This window comes from Chrysochloris asiatica, unplaced genomic scaffold (genome assembly GCF_000296735.1).
Source record: "Chrysochloris asiatica unplaced genomic scaffold, ChrAsi1.0 scaffold00110, whole genome shotgun sequence".
NCBI lineage: Eukaryota > Metazoa > Chordata > Mammalia > Afrosoricida > Chrysochloridae > Chrysochloris > Chrysochloris asiatica.
The window spans coordinates 9,622,219-9,642,268 of NW_006408628.1; the positions used below are offsets into that span (position 1 = coordinate 9,622,219).

Consider the following 20,050-nt stretch of genomic DNA (forward strand, 5'->3'; position numbering starts at 1 on the left):
TTCAATATTCTCCTCCAACACCCTAACTTAAAAACATCAATTCTTCTATGGTCTTCCTTATTCACTGTCCAGCTTTCACATGCACATGAGGTTATTGAAAATACCATGGCTTGAGTCAGGCGCACCTTAGTCCTCAAGCTGACATCTCTGCTCTTCAACACTTTAAAAAGTTCCTGTGCAGCAGATTTGCCTAGTGCAATATGTCGTTTGGTTTCTTGACTGCTGCTTCCATGAGTGTTGATAGTTGAACCAAGAAGAATGAAGTCCTGGAAGCAAAGAAAACTTGAAATACTTACTGATGATGGTCAAAGACCAGAACCTTCAGTGTGTATTGCACCTCAATGTAAAGAAAACAAAAAGCTTCACAACTGCACTGATAAATAACATCATAATAAATGGAGAAAAGATTGAAGTTGTCAAAGATTTCATTTTGCTTGGATTCACGATCAACACTCATGGAAGCAGCAGTCATGATATCAAAAGACTTATTGCATTAGGCAAATATGCTGCAAAAACCTCTTTAAAACATTCTAAAACAAAGGTATCTGTTTGAGGGCTAAGGTGTACCTGACTCAAATCATGGTGTTCTCTATCACCTCATATACATGTAAGTGTTGAACAATGAATAAGGAAGACTCCAGAAGATTGGTGCATTTGAATTGTGGTACAGAATAGTGATAGTACCATGGGATGCCAAAAGAAAAAACAAATCTGTCTTGGACGAAGTATAGCCAGAATGCTAGCAAGGGTAGTGATCCTTTATTTCTTTGACTTTGGGCATGTTATTGTTACTTACTGGAGTCGCTTTGAAGGAGTTGCCAACTTCCATGCGGGTTGTAACAAAGGAAGGGCTTTATTGTGCTAGCACATGACTCAGTGGATTCATATCCAGAGACTGAGCCCCATCTTCTCTGTGTGAGGATATTTTATAGGGAATAGGGGTGCATACATGAGTTCATTTGGAATCGGTTAGTGGGTGCCAACAGCTTCACAGGGCTACCTGGGATTGGTTGGTTCAAACACACGGCAGGGAAGGCTATATGAGCATACAAGCAAGCAGTTAAGAAGCGGAAGCAGGTAAACATTAGCTTGTGGCTCTGTTCCCTCCTGGAGGTGGGTTAGGAACAGATTAGCCTGGGGAATCACATGAGGCTGAGGTGGTCTGTTGCTTATTTCCTGGAATGTGAACCTTGTTCCAGGAATGAGCTATGAGCTTGGGGGACATGGGAGGCCAGTGCCTATTTCTGCAGGCCTGCCTGCCTGAGTGGTGAGGAAGAGTCCCTGGAGAAGAACATCATGCTTGGTGAAGTGAAGGGTCAGCAAAAAAGAGGGAGAGCCTCAATAAGATGGCAGCAACAATGGGCTCAAACATAACAACAATTGTGAGAATGGTGCAGGACAGGGCGTGTTCCAGTCTGTTGTACACAGTATTGTGATGAACTGGACTGTTGTTGTTAAGTGCCATCGATTTGGTTCCAACTCATAATGACTCTGTATAGGGTTTCCAAGGAGTGGCTGCTGAATTTGAAACGCTGACCTTGTAGTTCAAAACAACTTTGTGGTCCAGTGCCCTATCTTACAGCACCACACCAGGCCTCCACATTTGTGGTTATAATTCTATTTGAGAATGGGTTTTCTTTATTATGTTAATGCGGTATGATTAGTGCAGGGTCTGTCTTAAATCATTCTCTTTCCAGACATGGAAGAGGTTCAACATGCAATCAAGGACACAGAGATGGGAAAAGAGTGATGCCAAGCCACATAGAAATCTCCTAGGAGCAGAAGCTGGAAGAGACAAAAGCCTTCCTCCAGAAGCAACAGAGAAACAAAGCCTTTCCTTACAGTTGGCCCTCTGAATTCAGACTTCTAGCTTTCTAAACTGTGAGATCCTCTTGGTGTGGCACTGTAGGATCAGCACTGGACTTCAAACCACAAGGTCAGCAATACAAACCCACCAGCTGCTCCTCAGAAACCCAATACAGGATCGCTATGACTTGACAGCACTTAACAACAATATCATCTGAAGAAAAAATGATGCATTAAATACTAATGACCGAAGACCAGAAGAGTTATGGAGTGACATCAAGAACATCATACAGAAAGAAAGCAAAAGAAGAATATTAAGAAGACAAGAAAGAAAAGACCAAAATGGATATCAGAAGAGACTCTGAAACTTGCTCTCCAGGATAGGCATGCTAAAGCAAATGGAAGATATGAGGAGGTAAAAGAACTGAATAGAAAATGTCAAAGAGCAGCCCAAGAAAACAAGGTCAAATATAATGAAATGTTCAAAGACCTGGAGTTAGAAAACCAAAAAGGAAGAACACGCTCAGCATTTCTCAAGCTGAGGGAACTGAAGAAAAAATTCAAGCCTTGACTTATAATATGAAGGATTCTATGGACAAAATGTTGAATGGTGCAGAAAGCATTAAAAATAATAATAATAATAATAATAAAGATGGAAAGAATACACAGAGTCACTGCACCAGAAAGAAATTATTGATATTCAGCCATTTCAGGAAGTAGCATATGATCAAGAGCCAATGATACTAAAGAAAGAAATCCAAAAAACATTGAAGGAATTGGCAAAGAATGAGACACAGGGAATTGATGGAAAATGAACGGAAATCTTTCAAAAAGCTGATGAAGCACTGGAGGCACTCACTATGCCAAGATTTGGAAGACACAAGATTTGGTACCTGGCCAATTGATTGGAAGAGATCCATATTGTGTTCAGCTTTCACATGCATATGATGTTATTGAAAAATACCATGGCTTGGGTCAGTTGCACCTTAGTCCTCAAGCTGACATCTTTGCTCTTCAACACTTTAAAACCATCTTGTGAAGCAGATTTGCCTAATGCAATATGTCCTTTGATTTCTTGACTGCTACTTCCACGAGTGTTGAAAGTTGATTCAAGAAGAATGAAGTCCTTGACAACTTCAATCTTTTCTCCATTGATAAGAATGTTGTTTATTGGTCCAGTGGTGAAAATTTTTATGTCATTTTCTTTGAGATGCAATCCATACCAAAGGCTGTGCTCTTTGATCTTCATCAGTAAGTATTTTAAATCCTCTTCACTTTCAGCAAGCAAGGTGGTATCATCTGCATATTGAAGGTTGTTAACGAGTCTTCCTCCAATCCTGATGCCACACTTTTCTTCATATAACCCAGCTTCTTGGATTTTTTCCTCAGCATACAGGTTGAATAAGTATGGTGAAAGAATACAACCCTGTCGTACACCTTTCTTAATTTTAAACCATTCAATGTTCCCATGTTCTGTTTGAACAACTGCCTCTTTGGTCCATGTACAGATTCCTCATGAACACAATTAAGTTTTCCAGAATACTCATACTTCACAATGTTGTCCATCGCTTGTCATGATCCACACAATCGAAAGCCTTTGTATAGTCAATAAAGCACAGGTAAACATCTTTCTGATATTCTCTGGTTTCAGCCAAGATCCATCGGACATCAGCAATGATATCCCTCATTCCACGTCCTCTTCTGAATCCAGCTTGAACCTCTGGAAGTTCTCTGTCAATGTATGCTTGTAGCCATTTCTGTATTATCTTTAATAAACATTACTTGCATGGGATATCAAAGATATTGTCTGGTGATTTTTGCATACCATTGGGTCACCTCTCTTTGGAATGCGCACAAATACGGATCTCTTCCAATCAGTTGGCCAGATGGTTGTCTTCCAAATTTCTTGGCAGAGATGAGTGAGTACCTCCAGTACTGCCTCACTTTCTTGAAAGATTTCAATTTTTATTCCTTCATTTCCTGGTGCCTTGTTCTTTGCCAATTCCTTCAATGTACCTTGGACTTCTTCCTTCAGTAGCATTGGTTGTTGATCATATGCTCCCTCTTGAAACGGTTGACCATCAACCATTTCCTTTTGGCACAGTGACTCTGTGTATTCCTTCCGTCTTCTTTTGATGCTTTCTGCATCGTTCAATAATTTCCCAGAGAATCCACAAAAACAAAAGCTGAGGCTTGAATTTTTTTCTTCAGTTACCCCAGCTTGAGAAATGCTGAGTGTGTTCTTCCTTTTCGGTTTTCTGACTCCAGATTTTTGCACATTTTGTTGTAATATTTGACTTTGTTTTCTCGAAATTTTCTGTTCCAGCTTTTGTACCTCCTCATCTCTCCCATTTGCTTTAGCATCTCTATGCTAAAGAGCAAGTTTCTGTCTCTTCTGACATCCATTTTGACCTTTTCTTTCTTTCTTGTCTTCTTAATGACTTTTTGCCTTCTTCATGTATGATGTTCTTGATGTCATCCCACAACTCTTCTAGTCTTTGGTCTTTAGTGTTTAATATATCAAGTCTGTTCTTCAGATGATCTCTAAATTCAGGTGGGGTATATTCAAGGTCATATTTTGGCTCTATGTGTATAATCGTCTCTTATGCTGTCTAATTTTGCAGAATTCTGTCATGCAATCTCCATCATCATTTCTATAACCAAGACCATATTTCCCAACTACTGATTCTTCCTCTTTGTTCCCAATCTTTGCATTCCAATCACCACTAATGATCAATATATCTTGATTGCATGTTTGCTCAATTTCAGATTGAAGAAGTTGATAGAATTCTTCTATTTCATCCTCACTGGCTTTAGTGGTTGGTGCATAAATTTGAAAAATAATGGTATTAACTGGTCTTCCCTGTAGGTGCATGGATACTATCCAATCACAGTGTTATACCACATGGATTGATCTGGATATGTTCTTTTTGACAATGAATGCAACCCATTCTGCTTCAATTCCCGGCATAGTAAATCAAGTGATTGTCAGATTCAAAATGGCCACTACCAGTCCATTTCAGCTCACTGATGCCTAAGATATCAATGTTTATGCGTTCCATTTCATTTTTGACTCCACAGTATGAGAAACTGACAGATGGGTGGTGGCCTTGTCTAATACATCATTGCAAAAATTATTTTCCTAGTCTGTAGGCTCTCTTTTTACTCTCTTGGTAAAATCTTTGGATGCACATAAGTTTCTAATCTTTAAGAGGTCTTCTACTGTTTGAATGGGTTTTTTTTTTTTTTTTTTTTTTTTTTATTGTGGCTTGAGTGAAAGTTTACAGGGCAGATCTTTTTTTTTTTTTGCAATGTTTGATAGTGTATGTATGCCATGTATTAGAGCTCCTAAGTTTGTTCCTGTTTTTTCATTGATGGTCTTTATAGTTCTGACCATTTATTTTTACTGCAGTGATTCTGTGTATTTCTTTTGCTGCTTCTTGCATCATTCAATATTTGGTCTATAGAATCCTTCAGTATTTCAACCATAGCCTTGAATGTTTTCTTCAGTTATTCCAGTCTGAGAAATCTGAGTGTGTTCTTCTCTTTTTGAACTCAGGTCTTTCCACATTTCATTACTGTACATTGTCTTCTTGAACGGCCCTTTGAAATGTTTTATTCAGCTCTTACTTCTTCCTTTCTTCCGCTCAGTTTAGATTCTCTATGCTCACGAGCAAGCTCCAGGTCCATTTTTGTCTTGTTTTTCTTTCCTGTATTTTTAATGGCCTTTTGCTTTCTTCCTGTATGATATTCTTGATGTCATCCCACACCTCTTCTAGTTTTTGGTCATAAGTGTCTAATGCATGAAATCTATTCTTTAGATGATCTCTAAATTCAGGTGGGATATGCTCAAGTTTGGAGTCCTGGTGTGGCACTTTGTGTTAATGTGCTGGATTGCAAAGTTGGTTTGAACCGTAAGGTCAGAAGTTCAAGCTCACCAGCCACTCCTCAGAAACCCCATACAGGGTTGCTATGGGTCGGAATCTACTCGATGGCACTTAACAACAGTAACAACAAAACAATATACTCAAGTTCATATTTTTACTCTCATGGACTTGTTTTAATTTTCTTCAGCTTCAGCTTGCATATGAGCAATTGACAGTTTATCTATTTCATAGTCTACCTCTGACCTTTGCCATCTCTACCCAAAGATGAATTCAGTTTGATTCCCTGTGTAATCCATCTGGTGAAGTCCATGTATATACTCATTTTACATATATATATTTTAAAGGCTTTGCAATGAGGAAGTCATTGGTCTTACAAAATTTTATCATGTGGTCTCCAACATCATTTCTATCATCAAGGCCGTATTTTCCAGCTACTGGTCCTTCTTTGTTTCCAAATTCTGCATTTCAATTACCAGTAATTATCAATTGTTTTTGATTGCATGTTTCATCAATTTCTGATTGAAGAAGTTGGTAGAATTCTTCAGTTTCATCACCACTGACTTTAGTGGTTGGTACACAAACATGAATAATGGTGGTATTAACTGGTCTTCCTTGTAGGCATATGGATATTATCCTATCACAAACAGCATTGTATATTAAGGTAGATCTTGAAATGCTCTTTTTGATGATGAGTGTGATGCTGTTCCTATTCAATTTATCTTTCCTAGTATAGTAAACTATGTGATTTTCAAATTTGAAATGGTCAATACCAGCCATTTCAGCTCACTAATGCCTATGATATCTATCTTTATGTATTCCATTTCATTTTTGACATCTCCCAATTTTCTTAGGTTTATACTTCATACAGTCCATGTTCTGATTATTAATGGATGTTTTCAGCTGTTTCTCTTTATTTTGAATTGTGCCACATCAGCAAATGAAGGTCTCCAAACTTTTGTTCCACTCATGTCATTATGGTCACTCTACTTTGAGGAGGCAGCTCTTCCCCAGTCGAATTTTGAGTGCCTTTCAATATGAGAAGCTCGTCTTCTGGCACTATATCTGACAATGTTCTTCTGATATTCATAATGTTTTCATCTTTCGGCACTGTCTTACAACAGTCCACAGGTATAAGGTTTTCAGTAACTCACTATTTAGAAGAAGTGTGTCTCTCCTTCTTGTTTGTCTTAGTCTGGAAGCTGTACTGAAACCTGTCCATGGGTGACCCTGCTGGTATTTAAAATATTTGTGGCATATCTTCCAGCATCACAGCAACATTCAAGCCACCACAGTTCGAAACACTGACAGACAAATGGTGGTTTTTGACATTAAGAACTTTTCAAATCTATCAGTGAGGAGGTAGGAAGGAAATAATTCCTTTGGTGATTTTGCTAGTAATTCACAGTTACTCAGAATAGTGATAGGTCCTGCTCTCACAGTTACTGAACCATTTGGGATGTGTAAAACATTCTGTATGCTACTAATGGTAGTGCTTCGAGAAGCACTGAGACAGAAGAGACAAATCCATATTCAGAATATAAACCACTGTCTCTTTTCATGATGAAAGAAATTCAGTGTAAGAGTCTGTCATCAGGTTGCTCGTGTGCCATATTGGGAGCTCAAAATTGTCCTCTGCTTTAGTAAATTGGACTCTTGGTGTAGTACTGTAAGATCAGCACTGGACTGTGAACCACAAGGTCAGTGGTTCAAACCCACCAGCTGCTACTTGGAAGCCTTATACAGGGTCGCTATGAGTTGGAACTGACTTGACAGCACTTAATAACAACAAGAATTAGTAAATTAGGAATCCTGGTGTGATGCTGTAGGATAAGCCCTGGACCATAAGGTCAGTTTGGACCTCAAAGTCAGTGGTTCAAACTTACCAGCTGCACCTCGGAAAACTTATAGAGAGTCGCTGTGAGTCAGAACTGACTTGACAGTGCTTAACAACAGCAGCATTAGTAAACTGGCATTAGGTACACTTTTAGGAAGATCATTCTTGGGGCGAGAAGTCAACATTGTTTTGTCCATGCATAACTTCAATTCTTGACACCAAATCCATTGATTTATAGGCCCAATAAGTAAGATGACGATATCCATAGAGTGGATCACCTCATTGTTCAAAGACCCCTCCATAGTCTTCTTCTTTTTAAAAATTTAAGTACATTTCAATATATTTAGTTTAACACTTGAATCATGTTGGGAAATAAGAGAATGGCTTGGACGAATTACATGTTATAATTAAATACTATCCACTTCTCACCAAAACATTGTCTTCTTTTTCCTTTCCTTTTTTTTCTTTTTCTTTAAGTTTCTATTGTGACTTGAGTGAAAGTTTACAGAGCAGATCATCAGTTTTACATTTAACAAATCATACAACTTGTTTCATCACAGTGATTATAATCCCCTCCATGTACCATCAATTAACAGTATTCCTCTTTATTCACTTTAGCTCTTAAAAACAAAAAACAAAAACACAAAACAAAACCACTCAGGCATATATAATAATTTACACCACCAAAAGGCACATTCTGCAAGTCTGCCTTCTGGCCACTATCTCTTAGTCCCTCTCTTTCCATGAATCAGAGTCCTCAGCCACTCCCCTTCTCGATGTCCACATCTCTGCCTCCATCTTTGGTGTCGCTGCTCCTCTGGATAAGGTCCCACATTCCGCTTGTGCTCTTATCCCTTGATGATCCTAGGGTCCTTTGTTTCTGGACTGTAAGATTAACTGTTACCCTATTTCAGCCAGACCCATCTAGATAAAATGAAAACTATTCAGTGGGGACTCTTTCTTTCCCCACACACTCTTAAACTAAACTTTTTATTGAAACCTTGTAAGCCAGTCACTTCATGCCTTTATCGCTTCCTCATATCAAGGAGCTCTGGTAGCGTAGTGGTTACGAATCGGGCTGCAAACCTTAAGGTCCGCGGTTCGAAACTACCAGCTGCTCCGTGGGAGAAAGATGAGGCTTTCTACTCCCGTAAAGATTTACACCCTCGGAAACCCTATACAGGGTCGCTATGGGTCGGAACCGACTCGATGGCACATAACAACAACAACATATTAAGTAGCCAATGTGTAAGTTACCTGTCCCTATCTACCCTGTGTACAGAGGAGATAGCTTTGATACTTGATATGAAGACTCCTTCCCTCTCTGTTGGTATTTAGAGTTACTACCTCCATGAGTATAGGTCAGGTTCATCAAATTGTAGCAATTTGCTTTTGTTTCCTTTGTCAAAAATTGTGCTTTTAAAAAAATATTCCTCTAGTCGAGTTGTGATTATCAAGTCATCGAGGCTAGGTCAAATGGGTACTGTCTGCAAGTTTGGGTGTTCTTGTGCATCTCCCCTCACTTCATATCAGCTGGATGCTTGACTCTCGGCTCTATCCCTCTGTGGCTATGTCCTTGTCCATGGGCTCAAGTGTCCTCAGGTCTTACCACACTTTGGACCAACAAGCCCTTCCTCTTCTCTCTCTCATCTCCAGGTCAACGGGAGTTAATGGACTGTGGTTGAATTCAGCCCATTTCTTCATTGCTACCTTTCCCCTTCTCCCAATCACCAGTAAACCAATGTAGTCTCCAGAAAGCTTACATGCCTGTTCATGTGTTCCTTTTGAGTTTCAGTCTTAGAGGGGAGTCGTCCTGAAGGAGTTTGATTGCTTGCCTTGATGGCTTCCTGGCAAACAGCTTGCTTATACTTATAGTAGCCAGTCGTGCTGACATTTTTGTTCTGGATTTTTCTTGATGATCTTTCTTTGAAGATGTATCTTCTGTTGCTCTAGCTGTTTTAGGCTGGTCAGTTTGTCCTTGCTAGTGGGAATGTCCCACTTCATAAGGTTCTGGATGGGACTCAGGATTCTACCTAAAGTCCTATACTCTGCAAAGGCTTTGCACGAGGCCTATTTCACTGGGCAAGTTCTAGAACCCCTTTTAGGTATTCCAATCAGTTATAGGCTGAAGATGGGCTTACAAGTTTTCTGCAATCATGTTTCCTGATATTCCTTTTTATCCCACTCAAGTGTCTATTTTACAATAGTAGGCAAGGGAAGCCAATACTCATAAGACAGTCAAGCATTTTAGTATTATTTCACCTCTTCAGACTATGCCTAGATCCTTGTATCACAGAGCCCTGTTGCTCCAAGGTTGAGCATGCACCACTATTTACCTCTATCCCACTTAGGACATGCAAACCTGTCTCAGTGTTCCCCTATCTACCTTGTTCTTCCACCTCCTCCCCATTCTTGTATTGCCCTCCCCAACACCCGGACTATGATGTGTCTGCCCATAACCTGTGCTCTACGTTGCCTCCCTCCACTTCCCACTAAACCCTCCATCCCAACCCCACAGTTGTGGTTACCTTATATTCCATTAACTTTCCCCTCCATTTAAGACAGTCTTTTTTATCCTGTAATCTACCTGACCTTCTCACCACCTGGGTCTCTGTTCCTCTGTGTTTGCCTTCTTTCACATTGTAATTGCTTTGATCATAGACTGACCTCCGAGATCCTCTGAATTTGTTCTTATAGTTTTATTCTGTTCTTGACTCTTCCATTTGTCGACTGAGTTCTGGGTGATGCTGCCACATACGCCAATCTCTGGTTGTTGTCTGTTCTTGTTGGTTCTCAGTCTACAGAACTTCCTTTAGGATGTTTTTCATCGCAGGGTTGGCTTTGGCAAAATCCATTAGCTTCTGTTTGTCCTGGAATGTTTTGATTACACTATCGTATTTGATTGACAGCTTTGATGGGTAGAGGATTCTTGGTTGTCAGTTTTATTCTTTCAGGGTTTTATATATCTCTCCCCATTGCCTTTTTGCCTGCATGGTTTCTGTTGAGAGATCTGAGCTTAATTTGATTTGCTTGCCTTTGTATGTTACACTTCTCTTTTACCTAGCTGCATTCAGGATTTTGTCCTTGTCTTTGAATTTGGAGAGCTTGATTATTATATGTCTTGATGATTTTCTTTTAAGGTCTATCCTTAGTAGCTAGCTGTGGGCTCAATACTTAGATGGGTGTGTGTTTTGGTATTTTTTATGCTTTCTGATTTCTTCCAGGTGGATGTTGTCAGAAGATGGGCTTCCCTTTTCACTCTTCTTCCTGAGAAATTTCAAGATGCCACTGTTGGTTGTTCTGAAGTAACTCAGGATTTAATTTTCAGGCTGTTTCCTCTTCAGTCTGTTTGGCCTACTCCACAACCTCCGTCCAGGTCTTTTTCCTAGTGATAAACAACTCAGGGCTAGGTTTTGTGCGGCTGTTTGGCTTTAAGTGGAAACTGTCCCTTTAAATTCTGAGGCGATCTGTGTGCATAGAACCCTCCTGGGGTGGGGGTGGGGTGTCCACTCAATCAGGCACCCCCTCTAGTCATCAGAATGGATGGTATGCATCCAGTGAGAGACCAATGAACACATACAAAAAAAAAAAAAAAAAAAAGAATGTCCACACCTTTATCTCTGTAGTTCTGTCAAACATCTGTGGCTGCTCTGTTCCTTCCCCTTCGGTCTCATCCAAGATGGCTGCTCAGGGATCAGCTGAATGCCTTGTATTAGAAAGCACTGGATTTCTTGCTTCTGCTACAAATTCCACTGGCTGTAAGCCTTTGAACTTTCTAAATATTCCTTTATATATGGTTCAGAGTTCTGGGATCATCCCCTGAGCCTGCTTGGTCCAGTGTTTTGTATTGTTGCTGATGGAGCTCTTCACTGCATTTCTACCCTCTCCACCATCTTTTTTGTTCTCCCCTTCCACGTTCGTCTAATGGCCATTTATGGAGAAAACCATGATGATCTTTACATTCTGTGCACATTACAAGTGGTTCATCCTAGGTTTCCTTGTCACAGATCTTCAAATCTTTTTCTGTTTAAGCTCATCTTCAGCCAACAAGTCTGTCTGCCATAAACATTGCATCAATATAAGTTCATATCTCATACCTTCTTTCTTCAATCCCAAGTGTGCATTCATATCTACCAAGAAAACTTCCTGCAGAGGATTTAGCTTCACCAATGTCTTCAGGAACACTTCTGATTTGGTTTGCAGTACAAGCTCCTTTCACTTCTGAATGATTCTTGCATTTTGTGCAGACTCATGCATAAATTAAGTATGTGCTTTTTTTTTTTTTTTTTTTTTTTAAACTCTGCTAGCTGGTCATAGATAATTTCCCATGATGCCACAAATAAAATTGTGGGTGAGGCAGTAAAGCAGTAGGAGTCTGATGAAATCCTATCCATGTACTTTTTTTGCTTCATCTAGACCTTCTTGGGCCCAGTCTCATCTATACTCCTTCCATTTGACAGTGAATTTCTATAACTAATTTTATGATTTGGTGGAGCAGTTCGTATTACTTTTGTCCCATGGCCAGATGTTTAGTCTATACCAGGGTCTGGCAGAAAACCACTAGATGGTTTTCAAATGGAGAATAGTTGATGGTATAAGAAGGTATAAAGGCCCGAATCCTAGGTCTTTACACTGTGATAAACTTACTAGGGCTTGCAATAAGATTCCTAGAACATCTCAGGCTTCCACAGACACTCAGTACCAATGAGACACTGGGTCACCATTACTAAGTGGAAGAACTGCTTGTACTGCATCCTGGAACTGCTTCATAAACGTTTCTTGCTTCAGGTGAGCTGGAAGCTTGATGGGTTGCTGATAAGTGGGTTAGGACAGCACATTCAAATGTGTTGTATGCTGCCTCAAATTCCAAGAAGGCCTACTATGTAATGCCGCTTTTTTATTGTGGTAATTGATGCTTTGGGAATTGGGGAAAGACTGAGAGTTCTTCCTTGGACAAAGGTACCATCTCACACAACCCAACTGACCATTTTTTCAGCAGAGTCCCAGTGCCAATATGAGGTTCTGGTGATGTAAGAAGGAGGTATTTCTTCAATGCTGCTAATCCAAGTGTATTCTTTACTTTGATGTATTTATCGAAAAAATGTTTTGCTGATTTTTGGTGGACATTGACACAGAAAATGAGATTTCCATTGAAAAATTTATACACACATTGTTCAGTGAGGACTTCTGGTGTGGTGCTGTAGGATCAACACTGGACTTGGAACCACAAGGTCAGCAGTTCAAAGCCACCAGTTGCTCCTTGGAAACCCTTTACAGGGTTGTTATAAGTCAGAACCAACTTGATGGCACTTAAAAATAATAACAATTGTTCAGTGACATACCTTATGTTTTTCACATTGTGTCAACAATTTTCATAGTTTTGTTCTGGTTGTTCTACTAATCCTTCCATTAGATAGATTCAATCCACCTGATACCAATTCATATTTGTGGAGGGCCTCATTTATATCATACCTCTTCCAAGTCAAGTGACTTGCCTGAATTAATGGAACAACCATCCCTTGCCAAGGACGAATTCAACCATCCTGTAGTACTGGCCAGGCCACGATGGGCCTGAGGAAAAACTTAGAGAGGTGTTACCAACTTTGTTCCCTTTGGGTATTTCTTTTTTGATTGGAAAATATGGGGTAGGGTCTGATAAGAGTCTTTTCTTCAGTTCCAGGAGTCCTAAAAATGTTCTGGAAAAAATAGTTTTTCCTATTAATTAAACATTTTTTTTAATACTTTACATAAATGTAATCATATGAGTACTTTTAGTTTAGCTTCTCTCTCCAGGTGTGTTGGTTTGTATCTCTCTCTGTTATTTTGTGAAACTAGTTTATTCCTTTTTATTACTGTGTTTTATTCTATAAGTATGCTCTAATGCATTTATTTATTTTGTTGTTGGTGGACATTGGAGTTGTTTCCATTGTGGGATTATTATATATGCTTATAGTGCTGTTATGAACATTTTGTGCACGTCTCCTATTTCTTTAATTGGTGATTCTCAAAGTGTCATCCCTGGACCAGCCACGAGTATCATCTGTGAGTTTATTAGGAAGGCAAATTCTGGAGTTCCACTCCAGATCTATTAAATAAAAAACTGAAGGTGGACCCCTCTAGGTGATTCTAATGCATGCTAACATTTGAGTACCACTTTTCTAGGCTATTCAATGAAGAGTGGAGCTGATGAGTCACAGGATATATGAAGGGAAAATGGAATGAAAAGACAATGGAATCTTTCCATGAACTTTTTGAAGAACACTGGGATGTATGTAATGGACAATACCAAACTGCTCTCCAAATTGATTGAGGGTGGGGAAGGTTATCACTGCACCTATGGCTCCACACTTGATGAATGAATGGTCAGTGAAGGAAAACAAGATGGAACATACCAGTCTTCTATTATCACTGAGTTGCTATGTTTTCCTCACCTGCATCCTCTTTTATGGCCCACCTTCTCACACTTTTGAGGCTCTGGCCAGGTCCAAACCCCACCCATCCTGCCACCAGACAAGCTCACAGAAAGAGTTTGCATGAAAGTTCACTTTAATGATCCAGATTTGAGTCGTCCTAAATATGCCCATTTGAAGGGCAAAATGGAGGACAGTGGAGAAGGAAGGCTTCTGTGTTCTCAATCAATTACAAGGTTGGGGCCCACAGTGGGGGATGGTTCAAAGAAGCCCTGAAACAAGAAAAAACAAGGGATTTGGGATTCGTCTGTGGGGAAGCAGCCCATTTTTCTTCCCATAGCTTAGCAGGCTGAAATGAGAACCTGCTCTGAGTAAGCCTTACATTTAGTGACTCAGCCACAGTTGAATGCCTGTCCTTTTGGCTTCCACATTGAACTCCCCTCATTCCAGTGATTTTCCTTTAGGTGTGAGGCTGGAGAAGTGTGGCAGCTCCTTGTTTGCATTCTTGGAAGCACCACGGCAACCAGTCCCACAGGTGGGTCTATCACTTAGCTCTGATTATGTTGCCTCAGCAACCAATCCAGGCTCAAGAAGCCCCACTACCATATGACAGGAATGGTGATGGGTTTCCTTGGTGAGCATGAGGGGCTGGAACCCCCCTGAGGTGCAGACTTGCCTCTGGACAGAGTTCATAGTCAGCTGGGAGCTCGTCGGCATTGGCATCACCCCAGTCAAGCCACCTCAGCCTCCAGTGGACCAGTGTCGTTTCCTTACAGTCTTCTCAGTTCTCACTCTTATTCACACATCACTAGGCTCCACCATCACTAGGCTGGCCTTTTAAACTGTATATCATATCATGACATTCCCTTCCTTAAAATTCCCCAGCTGACTTCCCACTGCACTTAGAATAAAATCCAGTCCGTTTATCATGACCTATGAGGCCCTGTGGATCCTGATGTGGAGCTATAGGATAAGCACTAGATTGTTAATTGGGAGGTTGGTAGCCCAGCTGCTCTTGGGAAACCCTATACAGGTTGCTATGAGTTGGAGCTGACTCCACGGCACTTAACAACAACATGAGACCCTGTATAATCAGTCCTGGGCCTACTGTTCCAACCTCATCTTCTACCACAGACTCTTCTGTCTATTCCTCTAACATACCATAGTATTTTTGTCTCAGAGCATTTGTGATTACAGTGCTTTCTGCCTGGGATGCCTTTCCTTTATGCCTTCTCTGGCTGACACCTCCTTGTCATTTGGTCATTGTCCAGATTTCACTTCCTCAGAGAGGCCTTTCTCAGTGTGAAGGGGTCTGAAGTTTGGGGTAACCCAACCCCCACTGGTCCTGGTGTGGCGCTGTGGGTTAATGCGCCAGACTGCAAAGCCCTTTGAACCTCAAGGTCGGCGGTTCAAGCTCACCAGTTGCTCCTTGGAAACCCTATACAGGATCGCTATGGGTTGGAATCAACTGACAACAACAACAACAACCCCCACTGTAGCCCTTGAGAAGACGGACAGGAACTGTGTAAGGGAAATGTCTGGGACTCAAGAGACCCGGGTCTAGTCTTAGCTCCATCATAAACCACATTGCAGCCTTGAGTAAGCCCCTTGACCAGCCTGGGCCCCAGTTTCTCATTTATAAATATAGACAGAAGTACCATCTAGCTAATGAGTTTTTCAATATGGCTTCTGAAGAGTTAAAGGTTTCCAACTTTCCGCCTCAGAATCTTGTCCAGGTGATTTGCTCAAGGCACAGAGCACGTGGGAGAGAGGCTGAGTGTGAGAGACTCAAGGTTACTCTCTGTCATTTATCCAAAGGAGCTTTGCTATTACCTGTTACATACAAGAGAGGTAGTCAGGAAATAGGGAGTAGGGTCGCATGCAAAACTCTCCGAGCAAAAAAGACTTATATTTCATTTTGAAAACTCTGTAGTCCCTTCAAACTTAATACATATACATCACATTATAGATTATTGCTTCCTAAGAAGCTCCCAGCACCTGCTGGGATCTTCTCTCAACAGCCCCCTCCATTTCCCTTATGGATACCCACAGGTGGTCTGTGAGAAGCCAGGAAAATTGGGGTCAGTCTCCAATTGGGAAAGGCAAGTTTTTACTTCATCTTATCTGCTCACATCCAATAGTCATTCCCTCCTTCATCCCAACCCCTTCATTTAAATAGGCCTGTGGCGAGTCCACCTTTTCCAGAAAGATCTAACTCCTCACCTTGACAGGTTTGGATGTCTCTTGTTTCAGGGCCTTTGAAACTGCTTTGGCCATTGGACTCTGTGAGGAGGGGAGCCAGGAGTCAAGAAGGAGGCAAAACAGAATGAGGGAAAGAGATGAAACCAAAGGTAGGAATTCAAAATTTCTGAGAAGAAACATGAGTCTCACCTTGGGGAATAAGAGTTGAAGTCTATCTTCTTGTTTGCCCCTTAGAAGAGATAGGAATAACAAACAGGACCTTAGTTTTCCAGTGCCCACTTCCCCTCACTTAAAAAAGATCATTTGTGGATCATAGAGTTGTTCCATGCTGATCTCAGAATCATTCTGCTGCTAGTGCTCATGGAAGCTCCTACCAGTGGTTTCTGTACCCACTCCCCTTCCTGTTCCATATACCCATCAGACAGCACGACAGACCACAGTTCTTACACACCTCACCCTGGTGGTATGGGTGGGAAAAGTTGCCTCCCTGTCCTTTAGGCACGAATCTGGGGGGTGGAGTCTGGGTATGCACTCCATCTTTTGGATCATCACATCCTGGGCATCCTTCCAGAACAGTCCTGCAGGATGAAAGGAAGAGATAAATTGACACCTGGGACACTCTGGCCCACTCCAGGGACTAGAGTGAGACCAACACTTCCCCTCTCCCTAATGACCATTTAGGGGATGCAAAAGCTGGACAGTGAATAAGGAAGACCATAGAAGAATTGATGCCTTTGAGTTGTGGTGTTGGAGGAGAATACTGAAAGTGCCATGGATTGCCAAAAGAACCAATAGATCTGTTTTGGAGGAAGTGCAGCCAGAGTGCTCCTTGGAGGCCAGGATGGCTAAGCTTCGTCTCTCATACTTTGGACATATTGTCAGGAGGGAACAGTCGCTGGAGAAGGATGTCATGCTGGGTAAGGTGGAGGGTCAGAGAAAAAGAGGAAGACCCCCAACGAGATGGATCAGCCAGGTGGCATCATTGATGGCGTCAAGTGTGGCAGCGGTGGTGGGGTTGGCCCAGGATCAGACATTGTTTCGTTCTGCTGTGCATGAGGTCGCTATGAGTCGGTTCCGACTCGATGGCACCTGACAACAACAACAAATGCTTATGAAGGTTCGGACTGCGAACCTTAAGGTCAGCAGTTCGAAACTACCAGCCGGCTGGTAAAGGAGAAAGCCTGTCCTTAGGTCAGACAGCCCTCATTGGCCACCCCCATAACTGACCTGGCCAGTTTTCATTTTCTTTTCTCCAGCTTTCCCAAACTTACCTTGGGGGATAATCTGCTGGAATACACCTTGCAATTGCCACAAGACTGGCAAATCTTTGGAAGGGCCAGGACGCCTCAGTGCCACTTGGTTCTGTCCATCTAAGGACACAACATTAGTGTCAGCAAGGAGTTTGGCCAAAAGCCTTCCCGAGTCCCAGTTAAACAGAGACAGATTCCCTCCACTGTCACTAATGAGTCCCCTGCCTCTGTCCTCCCACCAGGCCCTCTTTCCTTTCAAGTCTTCTTCCTCATTTTTCCATCCTCCCATCACCTCCCTGAGCCTTATTCACACTCGGTAATAACCTTTCGGTAAATTCAAGCTTATAAACTGTGGAGGTTCAGGTGAGCAAAGGCTCAGAAAGATATGCACATAGGAGGGATAACCATGTGGTCAGGTGGGGTATGTGGAAGCAGGTGAGCTGCATATTAGAGAAAAATTTAAATCCTGGAGTGAAGTCAGGTAAGAGGTCCAGTAATCCTTAGGAAAAGAAAGAACGAGGTTTGAGAGTCTGGGTCTTTTTCTTGAATGCCACAGTTTGCCCAGCTGTGCATTAGGGAGAGGGTGCGGGAGGTAAATAATCTCTACTGCTATACACACCTTCATTCTTCCAGGTAGATAAGGTAGGGTTGGAGGAGAGTCTATTTTTTCTTATAGCAGAATTACCATAAATCACTGTTGTTAAGTGCTGTCGAGTCGGTTCTGACGCATACTAAGTACAGGGTTTCATAAATCATTACAGACAGATATTACGGAACGGGAATTTTCCTCCCTAATTAACTGTATCTTAACAACAATTTCTTGGATTTTGGAAGGAGCGTAACTTGCAGAATCCGACTAAGAAGGAAAAGAGTTGCGGGGAGAAATGCTCCCAGAATTGATACGAGTGAGCATAGCGCTGGGCATCCTCCGCGGAGGCCAGGTCCGATGAGAGCCTGGAGCTCTCCGCGGTGCTGAGAAGTGGCCGAAGCCTGGCATGGGGGCGGTTCTGGGAAGAGAGGAGAACGAGGCATCTCCTCCTGGCAAGACCACACTCTCCCTTCCCTCAGCCGCCACTAGCTCTCCTCCCACCCTTCTCAGCAAGCTCCTGCCAGCGACCTCTAAACCCCCAAATCGGGCTCTTCTGCCCCTAGCGCCGAAATTGTGGACTCTGCGCAGTCTGCCTCTGCCAGTGATTTTGCGCAGGGTCTACCCAGTTGCTGGTGGAAGGGGGAGGAGGAAGAAGGATGGATCTTGTGCCTTTTTTTTTTTTTTTTAAACGGAAATGAGATGGCAGCTCCAGGCTCCGTGGGCTTGACTCTTGCAGTACCAGCGGCTCCTGCTCCTACTGCAGAGACACCCCAGTTCCCTGCTGCTTCTTAGAGGGGCTCTTCTCTTCCCGCGCCCCTTGACGCATCCCGCTTTTCCTGTGGCTTTACTGGCCGGTTCTCCCTCCCGCCGCACACTTGTCTTCCTTTCCTCTTCCTGCACCCCTAGTTTCCCCTTGAGCCCACTTCTCTTAGGTCTAGACCCTATAACCTGAACCCCAACCCGGCTTTTCCTCCGAGATGCTCTCTACATTTCTTTCTTCTCGCTCCCCCAAACACATTTTTTATCCTGAGTTTCCTAACCTTGAGGCCCCTTCACCCCACTTCTCTCAGGTCTTGTCCCCAAACCCCCAGGGCTCCTAACTGTTGCAGCCCCCTGGGCTGCTGTTCATCAGGAGGAAGAAGAGGAGCAGCTGGAGCCCCCAGGTGCTACCTCCAATCTCTAAGTTACACAAACAATAGCAACAGCTGCCAGAGACGCTAAAACGTGGTTGTCACTTCCCACTACCTAGAGAGGCAGGAGCTACATAACATTCCCTTGGCAGCTGGGACAATCAAGGTAGTGACAAGAAGTCCACCCCTGGCACTTTACCCTCACAAAGACCTCCTTTGGCTTTAGAGTACCGCCCTTGCAGGTGCCCACCTAATCTCCATTCCACCCACCTCCCGGAGACTGGTAGAATTTTCAACTTTTCCTGCTCTATTTTTAATTTAGGACCACTAAACCTAGTCCCAAAGGAGCTCTGGTAGCGTAGTGGTTACGAATCGGGCTGCGAACCTTAAGGTCAGCGGTTCGAAACTACCAGCTGCTCCGCGGGAGAAAGATGAGGCTTTCTACTCCCGTAAAGATTTACACCCTCGGAAACCCTATACAGGGTCGCTATGGGTCGGAACCGACTCGATGGCACATAACAACAACAACAACAATAACAAACCTAGTCCCAAAGTTGGTGAAACTGGCTGCAGTTGGGACAGTCATGGAGCTGAGCCATATGAGATGTGGGAGTACCCACCTCTCATATTTGTTGTGAGGATTACATAGAAACAGTGCCTGGACAATAGGCACTCAGTCAACTTAGTCGGTAAAGTTCTCTTTATGGCACCCGGGGAAGGCAAGCAGTTGAGAACTGGATTATTAGCATAGAGGCTGGCGGTATGAACCCCTCAGACTATCTGCTTCTGCAGGGTCTCACTATGAAGCAGCTCTACTGGGTGTACATGAGTCCTCACTGAGTCCAAATCAACTTGACAATAACAAACAGTAACAACTGCAACTAAAATGTTGCTGAAGATAATTTAAAATCAGTAAAACACACCCATTTTGTCTGGAGACGA

General features: G+C 42.3%; 1 protein-coding gene across 1 annotated transcript; it reads right to left on the reverse strand.

Annotated features, from left to right (window-relative positions):
- Positions 1-15,973: 15,973 nt before the first annotated feature.
- RESP18 (regulated endocrine-specific protein 18) lies at positions 15,974-18,804 on the reverse strand. Its single transcript, XM_006867854.1, has 6 exons — positions 18,737-18,804; positions 18,293-18,396; positions 17,411-17,509; positions 16,596-16,717; positions 16,161-16,220; positions 15,974-15,994 (listed from the first exon to the last, which is right to left on the reverse strand). Exons 1-6 carry the CDS (start codon positions 18,802-18,804, stop codon positions 15,974-15,976), a joined length of 474 nt encoding a protein of 157 aa, XP_006867916.1.
- Between the last annotated feature and the right edge of the window lie 1,246 nt (positions 18,805-20,050).